Source organism: Diabrotica virgifera, chromosome 8, assembly GCF_917563875.1.
Source record: "Diabrotica virgifera virgifera chromosome 8, PGI_DIABVI_V3a".
Classification (NCBI taxonomy): domain Eukaryota; kingdom Metazoa; phylum Arthropoda; class Insecta; order Coleoptera; family Chrysomelidae; genus Diabrotica; species Diabrotica virgifera.
Window position 1 is genome coordinate 130,875,224 of NC_065450.1, and position 19,476 is coordinate 130,894,699.

Genomic DNA, 19,476 nt, shown 5'->3' on the forward strand with positions numbered 1-19,476 from the left:
TTGTTATGGTTTATTATTTTTTTGTTAGTTATTTATTGAATGAAATTATTTTATTAATACTAATTTGTTAAGTTATTTATATTTATAAGAATTGAATGTATTCCCGGCAAATGAAGAAAACTAAAAATATCTCAGAAACTAATAAGTTTAGGTATATGAGATGCTATATAAAAATGAAAGAGTATCATAAATACAATATTTCAAAAAAAAAATAAAATATAGGGTGATCTATTACAAAAAATTGAGAAAATCGTAATTTTGTTTTGTAGTTTAAAAGTGCTTATAAAAATGAATGTTCTACTACAAAATTCTTGGCTTAGAATGCTGTTGATATACCAATCTAAAAACTGTTACATCACTTGTATATTGTTTTGATTTATGTTTCATGTAAGTTATTTATTGAATAAAAATAATCTTGTTATATTATTATATACAATACAAAGTTTTTTTTGTAGGAATTTTACGATTCTGGTATATTAGGGAAATATGATAATTTCTTAATATCACATTTATTGGTATATTCACTGCATACTGCTATGGTCTATATTTTGTGTTAGTTATTTATCTAATAAAAATAATTTTGTTTAATTATCACTCAATACTAACTTATTTCTACTAAAAAAATTGAATGTATTCCCGAAATTTGAAGAAAACTAAAAATATCTCGGAAAGTAATCAGTTTAGATATAGGGAATGCTGTATAAAAATGAAAGAGTATATTAAATACAATAATGTTGAAAAATAAAATATAGGGTGATCCATTTAAAAAAATAGAGAAAATCGTAATTTGGTTTTGTAGTTCACCCTGTATACAAATATTCGTCAATGATGTGAATTGGACTTAATTTAAAAACTACAGTATATTGTTTATCTTAATACATAAAACAAATTATTGTCTACGAATTACTTCTTTATATACAGGGTGTTAATCTCATAGTGATTTCGAAATAAAAATGGTCATAACTTGTTAAATACTCTGTATAGTAATGCAAAACCATATATTATATGAACAAGAATTATGAGAGGAATATAAATATGAAAAAATATATAGGGTGTCCCATTTAAAAAATTATATGTTTGATATACCACGCAGTTACTGATCACCCTGTAGAAATGGACATATTTTCCAAGCGTGGAGAATATCATTGCCTACATTTTTTTTAAATAACTATTTTCCATATTTTATACCATAATGGAGTTATCGACCGATCCCGCACTAAAAACTCACCCTGTATATGATAATGATAAAAACGATCGGTATTAGGAGTGCAAAATACCAAAAATACTAAAATTACAATCAAAAATTAGGTCGAAGAAAATATAATCTCAAAGTTCAAAATCGGTATACGTTAAAAAATGCATTTTCTCGGCTTCCCATGGAGCATATTTCTTCATTTTTTTTATCCGAAGTAATTCGAGTAGAGCCATCTAACTGACGCATTACTAAGTGCCAAAGGTGCTTTAGTTGTGTTATAATAAATTAATTTATTTTTTATAACAAATATGTAATTTGTTTAAACAAAGACTGTTTAAATAATTATACAGCTTTCAAATAAGAATATTTAATATTTTTAGAAACTTTTTTTAGAAAATTTTACCGCAAATGTACCTTTTGACGTTTAAAATACAAATTTTGTATTTTAAACGTCAAAAGGTACACTTGCGGTACATTTTTCTGAAAAAAGAGTATAACTAGAAAAAATACGTAGCTTTATTTTGTTATAAATAAATTTATTTATTATAACACAACTAAAGCAGCTTTGACACTTAGATGCGTCATGTTAGATGGCTCTACTAGAGTTACTTGGGATAAAAAATAAAGAAAATTGCTCCACGGGAAGCCGAGAAAAGGCATTTTTTTAACGTATACCGATTTTGAACTTCGAGATTATATTTTCTTCAATCTAAATTTTTGATTGGAATTTTGGTATTTTTGGTATTTTTCACTCGTAATACCGATCGTTTTTTATTTATTTTATTATACAGTGCGTCAATTTTAAAACTTACAATGGCTATATCTCACGAACAAAAGCTGAAAACGAAAAATGCTTGAAACTGTTTCTAGGATAGTAAGGGGGAACTAAAATGGCATGAAAGAGAACTCACCCCCATCAACCCCCTAGGCCCCACCCACCACAACCAAAAAAGTTTAAATTGCAAACCCCTACTTGTGATACATCATTGAAAAGTCTATAAAAAATGCTATCCAATGGTATAAACAATAATTATACAGGGTGAAGCAATAATTGTGAAACTTTGGCTTAAATGAAAAATTTAATGAGGTTTTGTTGAATTGCAAATTTGATAAAAATGTCAATTAAGTAAATGTGTAAAGTGGGTTCCGTTGTTTTGTAAACAATAATACAGTCTATTTTCAAATTCTGCACGAAATTTGGCAAATGTTTTTCTAGTAATAGGGCGACATGCTTGAGTAATTATTTCTCGCAATTTCCCAAGTGATGCAAGTTAAGTTTTATAAACAACTGATTTAAGGCAAAAATAGCAAATTAAGTTTTAATTAACAAAAAAAAAGTACGAGCGGACACTTACCATTTAAAATAATAGTCCGGGAGATAGCATTACAAATACAAAAGTCATAGTAAGCCAGCTGATATTAACACCCTGTATAATTATTATTTATACCATTGGATGGTACTTTTTATAGTAGGATAGTATATTACTTTTTTCTATGGGGTCCCCTTAAATCAGTTGTTTATAACACTCAACTTGCATCACTTGGGGAATTGCGAGAAAGAATTACTCAAGCATGTCGCCCTAGTACTAGAACATTTACCAAATTTCGTGCAGAATTTGAAAATAGGCTGTATTATTGTTTACCAAACAACGGAATTCACATTAAATATTTACTTAAGGCTATGGGTACATAATTCGCAAATATTTTACGTGTATCCCTACTTTTTCTGTCTTTACACGGCAAATTACGCGTAGTAAAAGTCACACTGGTATGGATATGTAAACATTACTATATGTCATTCTACTTGAGATGGGTTTTGAATGTTCTTGGATAACTGTTATTTTTATAATTGGAAATTATTAATTACGTTAATAAATGTGATTATTTTTCACCAACTATGTATTCAGTGATTGTAATAATTTATTTGTACAACAAAGACTAATACTCAATCGAGAAAAGAGGAAAAGTGTTAAAGTGATTTTTTAATAATATATTGTTATGGAACGCTTACAATTTTGAACATCTTTAAGAACAAAATACTTGGATCACAGAATATATTATTCTGATGTATTCTCTGCTTGGATCTTCCACAAATAATACACAATAAATAACTTTTTATTAAGTTCACGTCTTAAATCAATTATTAATCAAATACACTATATTTAAATAAAATTTAATCAATAACTCAACATATTCCCGATGCAATGTCAAATATTTAAAATTGTCACTGATTGTCAGTGTCTGACTGACAATATTATATTCGGCCGAGTGCGTTGTAAGACAAAGATAGATTTGGAAAATATTACCACGGCATTGTGTTTATTTTTTTCGAATCCTGAAAAAACCAATAAATATTTTTAAAAAATTTCAACGCAGAATGAAAGACTAAATCATTACCGAGGGCCGAAAGTCCCTTAGAATAAATAAAAAGTTTATTTTGAATGATATATTTGAAATTAAAAATCACACTAAATTTTCTCTTAGTTTTTCACCCCTGTAACTTATTAAAATAAACATTATAGAAGTTCTCAGGGACTTTCGGCCCTCGCTAATAACGTGATCTTTCATTCTGCGTTTAAATTTTTCAAAAATACTTATTAGTTTTCTCAGGATTCGAAAAAAATTAATCCCCATTTGAATAGCATTGCAGCCTAAAATACGTACCGATCCTCTTAATTGACATCTTTAATCAATTTGTAATTCAACAAAACCTTAGTAAATTTTTCATTTAAGCCAAAGTTTCACAATTATTGCTTCACGCTGTATAATTATTATTTATACCATTGGATAGCATTTTTTATAGCCTTTTCAATGATGTATCACAAGTAGGGGTTTGCAATTTAAACTTTTTTGGTTGTGATGGGTGGGTCCTAGGGGGTTGATGGGGGTGAGTTCTCTTTCATGTCATTTTAGTTCCCCCTTACTATCCTAGAAACGGTTTCAAGCATTTTTTGATATCAGATTTTGTTCGTGAGATATAGCCATTGTAAGTTTTTAAATTGACACACTGTATGTTATAAGTCTCTTAAAAATATGAGAATTTGTTTGGAGTAGAGGACCGAAATAAAAAGGTGATGGTTCGAAAATTACCATCCTATGGTTTAAAAATTCATCGCACGTGCCGGTCAATTTTGACCAGTTGTATCTCAGAAACCACTCATCACAATTAAACGTTTTTTCTTTTAAAAGAAGCGTTCTGTTTCGTTCTTTCCAAAGGTCGCGGACGTTTCCCCAACTGTCATAAATACGACGAACTTCACGCGTAACTTTGATACGAGAATTATAAAAAAAAATATGCATTGAAATCCAGATCCCGTAATTCGTTAAGCGTGATAAAGTGAGTACAAAGATATACATATTTGTTTCTTTGTAATTACAGCTTCAATTTACCGTACACTTCTCGTAGACTCTGCCGATAAGGTAGAGTCCTGTTGGGGAAAGCTGGCGCGCCCTCTTTCCAATACCGTTTTCATAATTTAATTTAATTTTTTAGTTGCCAAGTTTTTTTATTTGTTTATAAGCCAAAGAACTGTTTATACTTTTAAAATATTCCTGAGGCCGCTTAAATAGTTTAATTTCAATTCTATAAAGTACGTTAGATAGGTATAGTGCCTTTTTATACAAAGCTCATATGTATTCTGATGTATCATAGTTATTATGGTTATTATTGCGACCGTAAATTGTTAATTAACAATAACTGTTGCTAAACTGTTTATTCAATTTCCATCGGCTTCTGAAAATATAATCTACACCAAAAGGGCTTTTATGTCACCGAGTTTAATTATTGATAACTAATTTAATTATTGATAACTAATTACCAAAAATTTTAGTTGAAAATTAAATATTTTGTTGGAAATACCCGCGTTTTCCGAGAAAAATTTCCGTCGAAGTTAATCGGGGAAAACATGTTTCTATGCAGAATTTACATAATTACGGTGAATTTTTATTTGGGTGATTTTGGTGTAAAGTTAAAATCTTCTGAGTTATAGAGCAATAATTGAAAATAACACGATTTGGGGGCGCCATTTTGATTATAAAAAAAATAGCACACTATCTGCAGGCTTGGCATATATATGTTACCGTTAAAACCCGATTTCAGTTAAAACCCGAATTTACTAGGAAAAACTAGTTTTAACTAAGCGCTTTAGACAATTCTAGTTTTAGCTAGTCAAAACTAGATTTGACTGCTAAATTCAGTTAAAACTAGAAATCGCGAACGGATTTCATTTAGAGTAGTTTATATGCGATTCTCTTGTGATTGCATATCGATCAAATCTACCCGACAGCGACAATTAATTTCTGAATGCAATATAGGTTTGGACATAAAGACTTTCTTCGTTTTTATATTTTTACTCTTCTTCCGTTGGCAGGTTTGACACATTGGTATAAAAGTATTGATCATATCAACAAAAAGTTATATTTGCCTATTTCCTTGCGGTTTCAGTCTTCAACCTATCCCGCTTTCCATGGAAGATAGCAACATGGGCTGCTTCAATTATGCCAAAAATATTTTCGACAGGTACCTACATAATATTTGATGGGATCAATTTTAGGAGCTAACTTTTTTATTGCGCCAACTTCAACAATTATAAATCATCTTAGTCTTCAATTGTGTAATGGTGTTTTCTTGTCAGACAGTTCCGCATCTTGTACTTCGACCATTAATTTATTATACATATATGCTTTTGGTCACAACATTGTAGTGACTTTATTTCTTCTCTGTCTCTTCCATTTGTAAAATCATTTCCAAAACACGTTATTTTCACGTTCTTATATATCTGCTCTCAATCTGATCTTCGATATTATTACTAATGGTGAATAATACACACTGGTGTAATATAACCAATAAAAATGATGCAAAACAATAAACAGTTTCACACATTACTTTGCTACCGACCGGCCGCCTTCGTCATCAACACTACCCCGAACAAACCGTAATACATACTTGTTTCTTGCAACAATTTTAACTGGTATACTAATTCCAAAAAAGCTACTTTGAACTAGTATAAATTATTCTAAACGAAATCCGTTCGAGATTTCTAGTTTTAACTGAATGTAGCAGTCAAATCTAGTTTTGACGAGTTAAAACTAGAATTGTCTAAAGCGCTTAGTTAAAACTAGTTCTTCCTAGTAAATTCGGGTTTTAACTGAAATCGGGTTTTAACGGTAACATATATATTATTAATATATACAATCATTATATTACATAAAATTGCTGGAAAATAACTTTTCCTTGTATTTTGCTATTTTGCCCAAAGTATTACCTGTACACGGGGTGTACACGGGGATACAGTGCCTGTCTATTTTTGCACCGTTTTTTTTTATTTTTAGGTGACGATAGACATCATTTTCGTACTCTGACTACCCATCCAGTAAGTATAGCAGTTTTGAAAGATGACCTATTGTGGACAAATCTTGACTCCAAGGATTTATATTGGTCTGAAAAAAGATCTAGCGAGTCTTATGAGAAGAAAATTACGATAGGTGAGTTTAAATTGTATCGAAATATTCCTGAAATTTCACTAAAATTAGAACATAAGAAATCTCTAAGACAAATTTTTGTATGGTTATTTGTGTTTTTGTATTGACCAATAAAAATTGCATTTACTAAAATAGCATCTAACTATTTTTGGTAATAAAAGAATATCTATGTATGTTGAATTTTTTGGATGAATTATAATAGTTTACGACGTTTTGTCGTATTCGTATTTTCTTCTTCTTCTTTTTGTGTAGACATGACTCATAACATGTCCAAAATATTTTAATTGTTAGAGATGGACTTTACTGGAGAGCCGTTTGCTGACCTATACCTCATTTAAAATTGAATTATTTATACTGTAGTCGATCCGTGGAATTCGTAGCATTTTTCTCCAAGAGAACATTTTAGTGGCATGTATCTTTTTTCCTCTTTTATTGGGATCCAAGATTCACCTCTGTATGTACTTACACATGGGGAATACTAAGCAGTTGATCAACGTCATTTTAAGAGTTCTTGAAATTTGAGAATCCTTCCATATTTTGGCCAACTTTCCCAATGAGGACTTTTGCTAGATCACATCTACGTTTTATTTCTTCCTGTAGTGACCTTGTGTTTGTGATCAATGGGCCCAGATTTAAATATAAGCTCCGAATCTCGAACCGGTCAATTGTGGTTATGTGTGGATGATTGTTATGTAGTTTATCCACTGTCATGATCTTTGTCTTTGATATGTTTAACTGCAGATCAAACATTTGACTTTTGTTTTCAACCAGTCGTGTGAGATCAATTAACCTTCTTGACTGTTTGCAAGAACGGCTATGTCATCTGACATTATAAATGTTTACTTATTTAAATTTGGTTATTCTATATCTAATCATTTCAATTGAGCTCCGACCACAAAGTGATCTGAATTTGTGTCTACATTTTAAGCTTAATATAATAAAATTTAAGTTATTAATATAACTTCCTGATATTTTACTATTCAATTATACTTACGTTCAAGTTTTAATCGTAGGTTTTAAAGAGGATAACGTCAACATCCACTTAGTGTCAGTAACACGTAAACAATTAGAAATCAATAGCTGTCGTGTTAATAATAATGGATGTAGTCATCTTTGTCTTCAATCCCATAAATCGATAGTTTGTGCATGTCCAGCTGGATGGGAGCTATCGGCAAATGGTTTTACATGTAATAAAAGGGTAACCTGCGACAATAAAGAGATGCTTTGTCCTCATTCCAATACTTGCGTTCTGAAGAGCTTAAGGTGAGTTTTTTTATATACATATTGGCAAATATTTGCTATTGCTACTACTATTGTGATGCTACTACTTTCTCCTTCATGAGCCGTGCTCGATTATCGAGCGTTGGCTATCAAATTGGCTATAATAATTTTGTTGATGGCAGCTCGGAGAAGGGATTCAGAGGATATGTTGAACCATTCTCTCAGGTTTCTAATCCTTGACGTTCTTCTTCGACCTGGCCCACTTCTTCCGTCTACCTTACCGTGTATTATTAAATGGAGTATATTATGTCTCTCTGTGTGTCGCATAACATGGCCAAAATATTCAAGTTTGTGATTTTTAACTGTTCTGGCGACTTCCGTAACTTTTCCCATCCGATGCAAAACAACTTCGTTACGAACACTATCCACCCAAATGATTCGTGGAACTCTCCGATACACCCAGAATTCAATGGCGTCCAGTTTTTTGAGAAGTATATCCGTTAAAGTCCAACCTTCGACACCATACAAAAGAGTAGAGAACACATAACATCTTACTGATCTAATTTGCAGACTCAAAGTAATATTGTTTTCACATAACAGTTTCTTAATCTTAAACAATACAGCTCTGGCCTTCTCTATACGTATTCTAATTTCTTTGCTTATGTCTCAGTTCTCATTTAGATTACAACCAAAGTAGGTGATACTGTTAGTTCTCTCCAGTTGTTCACCATAAGCGGTTACCACTTCCGGTTTTTACTGACAACCATCACCGGGTACCCACCATCACCTTTGTCTTTGGGGTGTTTAGCTTGAGTCCATATTCATGACAGGTTGTGGTAATCCGATTAACCATATGATAAAGCTCCTAGTAATTGCTTGCAATTACTAAGAGCTATTATAGTGCTTTTCATCGATTATCATTTGTTTCGAGCTTCTGTCATATATTGTATAATCTGTGTATAATATTAATACAGGGTGTAACAAAAATACAGGTCATAAATTTAAACACATATTCTGGGACCAAAAATAATTCGATTAAACCTAATTTACCTCAGTACAAATGTGCACATAAAAAAAGTTACAGCCCTTTGAAGTTACAAAATGAAAATCGATTTTTTCCAATATATCGAAAACTATTAGAGATCTTTTATTGAAAATAGACGTATGGCATTCTTATGATAGTAGCAACTTAAGAAAAAATTATAGTTAAATTTATACACCCTATAAAAGTTTTAAGGGGGTTTTGTTCCTTTAAACCCCCCCAAACTATTGTGTACGTTCCAATTTAATTATTATTGTAGTAACATTAGTTAAACACAATATTTTAAAAACTTTTTTGCCTCTTAGTACTTTTTCGAAAAGTCAGCTTTTATCGAGATATTTTGAATATTTGTCAAATCCACCACATATTTGTATATAGCTAAGTACGATTATGGAGACTTGGTAATAATATGAAAACTTATTTATGATTTACATTTTTAGGTATATTTTGAACCATATTAAAAAAGAAACCACATCTCGATAAAAGGTGCCTTAACGAAAAAATACAAAGAGACAAAAAAGTTTTAAAAACACTGTGTTTAACTAATGGTACCGCAGTAATAGTTTAATTGGAACATACACAAACATTTGGGGGGTTTAAAGGAACAAAACCCCCATAAAATTTTTATGTAAACATATTAAAAAAGAAGCCGCGACTCGATAAAAACTGCCTTATCGAAAAAATAATAAGAGGCAAAAAAGTTTTAAAAATATTGAGTTTAACTAATGGTACCACAATAATAATTTAATTGGAACGTACAAAAAAGTTTGGGGGGGTTTAAGGGAACAAAACTCCTATAAAATTTTTATAGGGTGCACAAATTTCACTATAATTCTTTTTTAAGATGTTCCTGCCATAAAAATGCCACATGTCCATTTTCAATAAAAAATCTCTAATAGTTTTCGATATATTCGAAAAAATCGATTTTCATTTTATAACTTCAAAGGGCTGTAACTTTTTTTATGTGCATATTAGTACTAAGGTAAATTAGGTTCATTCGAACTATTTTTGGTCCCAGAATATGTGATTTAATTTATGACCTGTATTTTCGTTACACCCTGTATACACGGATTATACGACATATGACAAAAGCTCGAAACAAATGACTGTGAATCAAAAGCCCTATTAACACCGTGTCATCCGCGTGGTTCAAAATAATTAATATTGACGCCATTCATTTTGATGTTTGCTACAAACGTTAGAAATAATCAAAAGTTATTTTTTTAAATAGTAATATTAATAGTAATTGGAAGAAGAAAAATTTCTTCTTTCAATTATTACCATTCGACTTCGATCTTTTACATCATTATGAAATATAAAATATGTCCTAGGTCAAAACTTTTAATATTTGTGAGTTGAATACAACTCTTCTTTACCACTTAGCAATCACAAATTTCATTTATATTTCAAATTCTTCTAATCTACTAAGAGACCTTTTTCTTCATCTTCCATTGCCGTTATCGATCGTTGAATATCAAGTTGGCTACCATATTCACTCTCGTGACTTTATTGACAACAGCTCTAAATAATTATTTAGTCTTAGAGTTTAAAGCAATGATGTTCTTCTTATACCAGGCCCACGTTCACCTTGGATCTTTCCCTGAATGACCAGATACAAAAGGTCATATTTTTCAAGGTGTCTTATGATGCGACCGAACTATTTTCCAAATATTTAATTGTGTTGTTTGATTCAGCCGTCTAAGGACTCAAAGGCTTCCAATTTTTCCCACTTTTTAACTTTAATGATCAATTGAAGGATATAATGTTTCTCTTTACGTAGCAACTGACCCAAATAACTGATTTTTCTTGTAATCATTTTCAATAGTTGGTATTTTATACTTAGGTCCATTGAGAACTCTTCATTTGTTTTTCGTCTATTCTAAAGAATTTTACTCAAATTTTTATTCTGCCTACTTATATAGACTTTAGAGTCCACGTTTCGACTCCGTAGAGAAAAATGGACCAAACAAAACATTTTACGTTTCAATATTAGTTTAATATCGATATGTGTGTAGCAGAGTAGACCAATCATCTTGAAGAAACTAAGTCTAGTTAAGAAATCTTGCTTTAATTTCTTCATCTGGGTCAATCTTGTGCACCTATAGTACGTTGGCGAATTATCTTAAGGCGGAAATACATATAATATCCGCGCCGCGAACTCCGCGCCGTGTGAGCGCCGCGCGTTTGAGGCGCGGTTATTGTTGGTTAAAGTTTTTCATTTTGACGACCCAGAGGAAACATACGAACGTTTAGTAATTGTAGATAATCATGTCTCTGTCCTGTACTTCTACTACATCTTATTTTGTTATTACATATTCTGAAACTATTTTCTTGTGTCATCTTATGCAATTTACTATTTTATGTGGAATAAGCCACAGTTTGCGAACATTTCGGGAACTACCTTTTCGCTTCCCGGCGATACAAATATAATGGTAGGGGAGCCCAAGCGGGGATTTTTGCAGTTACTCGAGCGCGTCAGATTATCATATGGGGAGAAACGTTGTACCCTGCAGATGTACCTCCACCATCTATTGGCTCTTAACACAGGGGGGTTCGTTCAGGGGGGCCCGAAAAAAAATCTATCCTTAAAAATACTCGAAATTGTCAGATTAAGATTAGGTAAGTTAAGTACATGCAAAAGAGTCTATATTTCAAAAATATGACGATTTGAGCGGGGTGTACGGAAATGGGTGAGTCAAAAAGTTTCACAAAAAAAAGCGATTATTTTGCGAAATGAACGTCAGATTGAAAAACTAAAAACTACGTGTTCAATGTTTTTCAAAAATCTATCGAAAAATATAAAACATGACCCCCACGGAGAGGGGGGGGGGGTAAATTTAAAATTTTAAATACAAATCCCGCGATCTTTCGCAAAATAAACATCATATCGAAAAACTGCAAAATACACTTTATCAATATTTTTAAAAAATCTATCGAATGGTTCCAAACACGACCCCCACAGAGGTGAGGTGGGGGCTTACTTTAAAATCTTAAGTGGTAGCCCCCATTTCTTGTTGCAGATTTGGATCGTTTGTATAAAAATAAACAACTTTTATTCGAAACAATTTTTCTAATTATGGATAGATGGCGCTGTAACCGGAAAAAAGATTGTAGGAAATGGAAAATTAAATTAAAAAATGGGAAGTCCCCACTAAAATGGAAAATTTTACTTAACTTTTTTTGGTTTTAGGACCTAATAATCACAGCCCAATAGGTCCTCAAAGCGCTCGAGTGACTGCACATTCAGCATACTTTGCTCCCCTACCATAATATATCTGCTTGTTCCTACAACCAGAAACAAAATTAGAGAACTATAGGTTCTTCCACGTTGTGCGTTACCTTTTTCGTTTTCCGGTGACACAATTGTAATGTATCTGCTTGTTTCAACTCCGTTGCTTCACCAGAAGCGAAGTTAGAGAACTATTGGCTCTTCCAAGTTGTGCGTTACCTTTTTGGCTTTCCGGTGACCCAATTATAATATATCTGCTTATTTCAACTCCGTTGCTTCACCAGAAGCGAAGTTAGAAAACTACTGGGTCTTCCAAGTTGTGCGTTATCTTTTTGGCTTTCTGGTGACCCAATTATAATATATCTGCTTGTTCCAACTCCGTTGCTTCACCAGAAGCGAAGTTAGAAAACTATTGGGTCTTCCAAGTTGTGCGTTACCTCTTTCGTTTTCCGGTGACCCAGTTATAATATATCTACTTGTTCCAACTCCGTTGCTTCACCAGAAGCGAAGTTAGAAAACTATTGGGTCTTCCAAGTTGTGCGTTACCTTTTAGGCTTTCCGGTGACCCAATTATAATATATCTGCTTGTTCCAACTCCGTTGCTTCACCAGAAGCGAAGTTAGAAAACTACTGGGTCTTCCAAGTTGTGCGTTACCTTTTTGGCTTTCCGGTGATCCATTTATAATATATCTGCTTGTTCCAACTCCGTTGCTTCACCAGAAGCGAAGTTAGAAAACTATTGGGTCTTCCAAGTTGTGCGTTACCTCTTTCGTTTTCCGGTGACCCAATTATAATATATCTGCTTGTTCCAACCCCGTTGCTTCACCAGAAGCGAAGTTAGAAAACTATTGGGTCTTCCAAGTTGTGCGTTACCTTTTAGGCTTTCCGGTGACCCAATTATAATATATCTGCTTGTTCCAACTCCGTTGCTTCACCAGAAGCGAAGTTAGAAAACTACTGGGTCTTCCAAGTTGTGCGTTACCTTTTTGGCTTTCCGGTGACCCAATTATAATATATCTGTTTGTTCCAACTCCGTTGCTTCACCAGAAGCGAAGTTCGAAAACTATTGGGTCTTCCAAGTTATGCGTTACCTCTTTCGTTTTCCGGTGACTCAATTATAATATATCTGCTTGTTCCAACTCCGTTGCTTCACCAGAAGCGAAGTTAGAAATCTATTGGGTCTTCCAAGTTGTGCGTTACCTTTTTGGCTTTCCGATGACCCAATTATAATATATCTGCTTGTTCCAACTCTGTTGCTTCACCAGAAGCGAAGTTAGAAAACTATTGGGTCTTCCAAGTTGTGCCTTACCTTTTTCGCTTTCCGGTGACACAATAATTATAATATATCCGCTTGTTTCAACTGCGTTGCTTCACCAGACACGAAGTTAGAAAACTATAGGTTCTCCAAGTCGTGCGTTACCTATTTCGCTTTCCGGTGACACATAATATATATCTGCTTATGAATGTTTTTTTGATATTGATAACTATTTCCGAAGTGAAAGTCGAAAGGTCAAGTAAACTTGATTTCAAACTCGAATTGTGGTTTATGCCCAAATAAAATAGTAAATCTTATTTTTAATACATGTTATTTTTAGTACAACAATGAACTAACATTTTTTAAAAAGGTCCGCATGTACATTTTTTTATTTCAGCTTCTATTTCCGTTCAGATCGGATTTAAGTTGTTTCTTTAAATTAAATGGTTCTTTATTGAGGATCCCACAATAATGATTTTCCACGGTAAACATAAATTTCCTTCCGACAGTTCCGACCATTCCATTACTAACAAATATTCAACTCATGCGCGCCAAAACCAACAAACCACTCGCAAACCCGTCCAAATACGTATTGCGAACCATCAAAGCGTTTGCTGAAAAACCGACAGAATTTAGATCGTGGTGCGCCGTGTGCGTACCGTTTGTGCGTCACTTGAAAACACGTACTAATCTGACGAATACGCTGCGCGCGAGCGGCTCGCACACCGAGCAGAGCGCATATGTATCTCCGCCTTTAAACTCAGACGTCTTTGCGACATGAAAAATCCCGCCAGTGTTATTTATGCCTCTCCAGTTCTTTATATTTTGTAGCCAGGGCATTTTTTGAGACCTACTCCTCTCTTGCCCTCAATCTTTCCTTGGACGATTAGTTGAGTAGTAGTTTGCAGTTGTACTTTTAAAAGAGCACCCTTTCTTATTGCCATGTTTTTAGTTTTTCCAGCATTTATCTTCAGACGATATGTTTTTCCTGCAGTATTTATTTTATTTAGCATCAACTGCATATCATGTTTTCTTTATCTGTGATTATCGCGGGGGCGTCGGCGTAACGTATGTTATTTATCCCGTTGACTTTTACACACCAGTCAGAGCCTTCAAGTGTCTCTGCAAAAACATTCTGCGCATAGCAGAAGCAGCACGGGAGAAAAAATACACGTCGCAACCCTCTAAAAATTTCAAATTCCTCCGCAATTCCTCAAATCGTGCTTTTTGATTCCAATGTAGATTAGGGATAACTCTTATATCTTTCTCATCAATATCTTAGCATTGTGTAGTATTTTTATCATTGCATCGTGTTTTACCGTGTCAAACACTTTTTCATAATCGAGGAATGTGATGAATATATCCTTTCGTTGGTCCATGAAGTTTGACACAAGCATATTCAACCAAAATGCTGCTTCGCGTGTACCGAGTCCGTTCTTGAAACCAAATTCTGTCTCGTTGCTTAGTTCTTCTATCTTTCTCAACATTTTTGTGTGGAGAATGCGAAGAAATACTTTAAAGCAAATTATTCGTTAAACTAATCAGTCTGAGGTCCTTGCACCTTGCCTCTCTTTGTGATTTAGGGATCATTATAAAGGTTGAACAAAACCAATCCGTTGGAATGTGGCCGGTGTTATGGCATTGGAAATTGTTACCAACATGTCGATGTTGTCATACTCCAACAGTTTTAGGGCTTCCATAGTAATGTCATCTGGTCCAGGGGCCTTGTCCAGTTTTGCTAGTTTTACAGCGTACTCCACCAAAAAAACTCGGCACAAATAATCGGAGGGCAGAACAAAGTTTCTGCGGGTAGGTTAATAGTTGGCAGATTCGGCCTATTGTCTGCAATGAGGGACGAATAATGTGTCCAGATTTTAGCTAGTTCTTTTTGGGTATGTACGTAGTCTCCTTGATCATTCTCCAGGCAGGTCTTGGGAATATGTCGATTTGGGAACAAGCTATTGAGCTTTCCAGCTCTTGTTTTTTTCTACACCTGTACCTACAGAAAACATGGTTCGGCACCCCCACTGGTACTAATTTTCTGGGACGCAGCAGCAAACCTTTTGGGAGTAGTTCAAGGAATGTGTTGTTTTGGAAACATTTAAGTTTTGTGACTGGTGGTAACTATGAAGTTTATATCTCAGACGTTTTGGTTTAATGCAATATGTTTATTAAATTTTTTTCAGATTTAGCTTACCTTTGTTTTTTTATATAACATATTTGTTTATTAATGTATTAGGTTCCCAAACTTATTTACGATCCTACGATACGTTACATTGTGCACAAGTTAATCAGTCCCAAAAATTAGGTTTTATACTTTATTATTGGTTTGACATTTATTGTGTAATATTACTTGCTTGTTTCCCAGATATTTCATTGTTTATTCGCTTTACGCCATTTGTTCGGTTAATTCAGGTCGTCGTTTAGATATTTATCTTAACTTTAATTTATTTCATTATTTGTATATATAACATTGCTTAACTCATTTTTTTGTATTTTCTTTAGTCAGGCTTGTGCCTGCTGATTCATACATTTTTCATATTTGTCGGTTTTTAATTTAGTTGTACGTAGCAAGCGTACTAAAACCATGTGAAGGGGTATATATAATTTTGTAACATACATATAACAGGACTGTTGTTATATTGTATATCATGTTTAACGATAACTTTTGTCATTTTAGAGTCACTTAATAATTGCATTTGGTTTAACTCAGAAATTGTCAAACATCTAGTAGTTATTTTTAATGAATATTTACATATTTTGTATATTATTTATTTTTATTATTCGTTTATGTTCATATTTACTGATTTCATATATTTAATATTTGGCAGCAGTGTAAGATACCTGGGAGAGTGATCGAAGATCATTTTCTTGGCGCCCATGATTTGTTAGTGTTATTTAATTTGTTCTTCTTTATCAATTATTCTTTTTTATCTGATTTCAGTATATAATTCTCATTGTAGTATCTACCTTTTCTAATTATCATCACTATCTACTTTGAGCTACCGTCTTTGACAGGCATGCAAATTGGCAGTATCCATCCTTGAGTGTCAAGTTGTCGTTCTCTTGCTAGCCCCCTCCATTCAGTTTGCCTCTGTCTATTCATATATCTATAATCAGTCCATCTATTTCTACATCTTATCATTTTCCCCTACATAATACTACTGCAAAAGTAGTATTTTGTTACTTCGGCTTATTCAACGTAGAAGCCACACATTTTTTGTTCTATTAGCTTCATCTAGTTACTTTCTTTTTCCTTACTTCTGTTCGAGTATATCATCCTCTTTACTTTAACTCCAAGAGAAGTTCTTCTTTCTTGTTACAATTGGCTCTTGTGTACACTCGAAACTTCTTTAACCTTTTTATGTAGACCAAAGCTGTCTCCCTTTTCTTTTAGTGATTCCAATTCTTCACAACGTTCTTTCTCCAGCTTTTCATTGCGGTTTTAATACTTGACTTTATCGTACGTTGATTTTCCTTATATTTCTGTTGGTTATGATGTATTTTGTACTGTCGGCGTTGCTCCATTAGCTCATATTTAATTTACATTATGTTAACTGTTTGTTAAAATTTTATAAATATAGGTGCAATGGTTTTAAAGACTGCGCATTTGGTGAAGATGAATGGGACTGCCAAACTGTTTCCCAATGTTTACCTGGCCAGTATAAATGCGACGATGGACAGTGCATCAGTGAAGATTTGGTCTGCAATCATAGTTATGACTGTAAAGATAAGTCTGATGAGTATGGATGTGCAGATAAAAACAAAAAACTAGGTAATAGAAATATTTAATATGGTCTACTAGAAAAACCTCGAAAAAATCTTTAGCGTTATTTACGCTCTATGATTAGTTACAAAATTGATGTAGGTCAGGAAATGAAGCATTTGGGCTCGCAATTTTTTCATTTAGCATGAAATTTTCACAGAAGGTAGGGAATAGCATAAGGATCATTTTCTATATCATGCCGCTGTACGCTAAAACCTTGGGGGTGGTTGCCACACCATGACGTGGATGGGAATTTTTTATTACATTTTAATTACGGAAATCGATGGAAAAAGTGAGTCTAAGAAAAAAATGTTCTTGACGTTTTTTCGTAAAACTAATATTTTTCGAGCTATTCGAGGTTGAATGTAACAAACAGTGTTTCGACCAAAAAATCGACTTTTTTAGAGGGTTTTTTGATAATATCTCGAAATATATGCATTTAGTCAAAAAAATTGTAGATATCAAAATTCTATCTCTTAGAAACGCAAAAAAATCCTTTTTTGTAATTTTCCTACGATTAATACAAACGGAGATACGACATGTTAGATGTTATACTTTTTCGTCAAATGCATAATCTAAAATATTCAAAGCCGAATAACGGGAAAATTTTGCATTTTTCTAGGAAAACTTTCAGAACGTTTTTTGAAGTATGCAATTAGGCCTTTTATAAAAGAAACAAAAAAAGGTTTCTAGCATAAAAATTAAGCGACTTAGAATCAAAATAATGTCAGTACCTACTTTTTCTACAAAAAAATTAGTGAAGACAACCCCATAACTACCCTCCTAATTAAAATTGATCTTAACTCTTCTGTAATTCTTTTTATATATGTGTTATAAATACACCCAAAAAGTTTTACCTATTTAAAAGGCAATTGAAGTTTAAAGGTAAATTGATTTTTTGCAATTTCGTCTTTTTCACACTTTTCTACAAAATATCTCCGAAAATACTGGGATTCGAAAAAGTTAAAGTATTAAATTTTACCTTTATTAATAGCTAAAATTTTCCTGTGCGTAGATTTTCTTTACAGTGAATGTTTAGCGAGGTATAGTTATTTAAAACCTCTATTAACTAGCAAACACCCCCTTATTCGACCCCTTTAAACTAAACCTACTTAAAAACTAAGGGATTTTACGCAATTTAATTTACGTAATCTTATAGCTCTTTAAAATCTCTACAAAAACATGTTCTAGAAAACTTTTTACCGACAAAAATTTTCTTTTTCCAAAAATTTTAATAGCCCTCGTGTGATAGACCAGGGCGCATCTGTAAAAATATTAGTACATTTGGACGTTGAGAGGTGACTCAAATTTTTTTGCAGAAATTGCTTGAAAATAACTCAAATAATAATATTTGAGTTATTCTCCCTCTCAAAAAGGTCCGGAACATTGTTTAAATAATTCGTTTTTCAACCGTTTATACTTCACTTAGGACCTTTGTATTTCACCCAGACAAATTATATGATACAGTAAATTTCATTAAGATCGGTTCAATAGATTTTGCAAAATAAATTTTGCAATCCAGCCTTCGCAAAAAAATTCATCAAAATGTTACAGGACTGAAAATAAAGCAGATAGCAAGTTAAAATTTTTTGTACGTATAGACGTGTACTGTACCTTTCATTTGCAATTTACAAAATTAAAATCGATTAACTACCACGGCGTCAGGAATTTTTTTAAATAAACATTAATTATTGGTGCTACGCGCAGGACAGCGGATAGTTTGCTCTGATTGGGCATTCCAATGACCTTTGATAATGATTGGTACATTTTAATTTTTATTACATTTCGATATAAATAAACAAATTTGTTTATTGCAAAATAAAAACACATACTCTATCTTTTAAAATAACACTTTTTTTAGCAAAAACTTTCTTTGTTCATATATTTTAACTTAGAGAAAAAAAGGTAATTATTTTTAAACATATGCAATTGTTTAAACAATATTTCACAAACAATAATAAAATTAGTTGTATTTTTGTGGAATTAAAATATTAAAATACAACAAAATATAGAGTAATAAAATAATATATTAGATAAAGATTGGAAGAAATTTTGGTGGAAATCAACTTGTGTGAAGCGAACACCGCTGTCCTGCGCGTAGCACCAACAATTAATGTTTATTTAAAAAATTTCCTGACGCCGTGTTAATTAATCGATTTTAATTTTGCAAATTGCAAATGAAAGGTACAGTACACTTCTATAGGCAAAAAAAATCCAATTTGCTATCTGCTTTATTTTCAGTCCTGCAACATTTTGAAAAAATGATTTTTTTTTGCGAAAGCTGGAC

At 32.7% G+C, this 19,476-nt stretch overlaps 1 protein-coding gene across 1 annotated transcript in view; it reads left to right on the top strand.

The window, feature by feature from the left end:
• LOC126890417 (putative vitellogenin receptor) overlaps positions 1-19,476 on the top strand; it is a 243,602-nt gene that overhangs the window by 169,285 nt on the left and 54,841 nt on the right. The window contains exons 13-15 of the mRNA XM_050659325.1: positions 6,527-6,679; positions 7,690-7,939; positions 17,008-17,198. Of these exons, the coding sequence (XP_050515282.1) occupies positions 6,527-6,679; positions 7,690-7,939; positions 17,008-17,198 (594 nt within the window). The remainder of the gene's footprint in view (positions 1-6,526; positions 6,680-7,689; positions 7,940-17,007; positions 17,199-19,476) is intronic.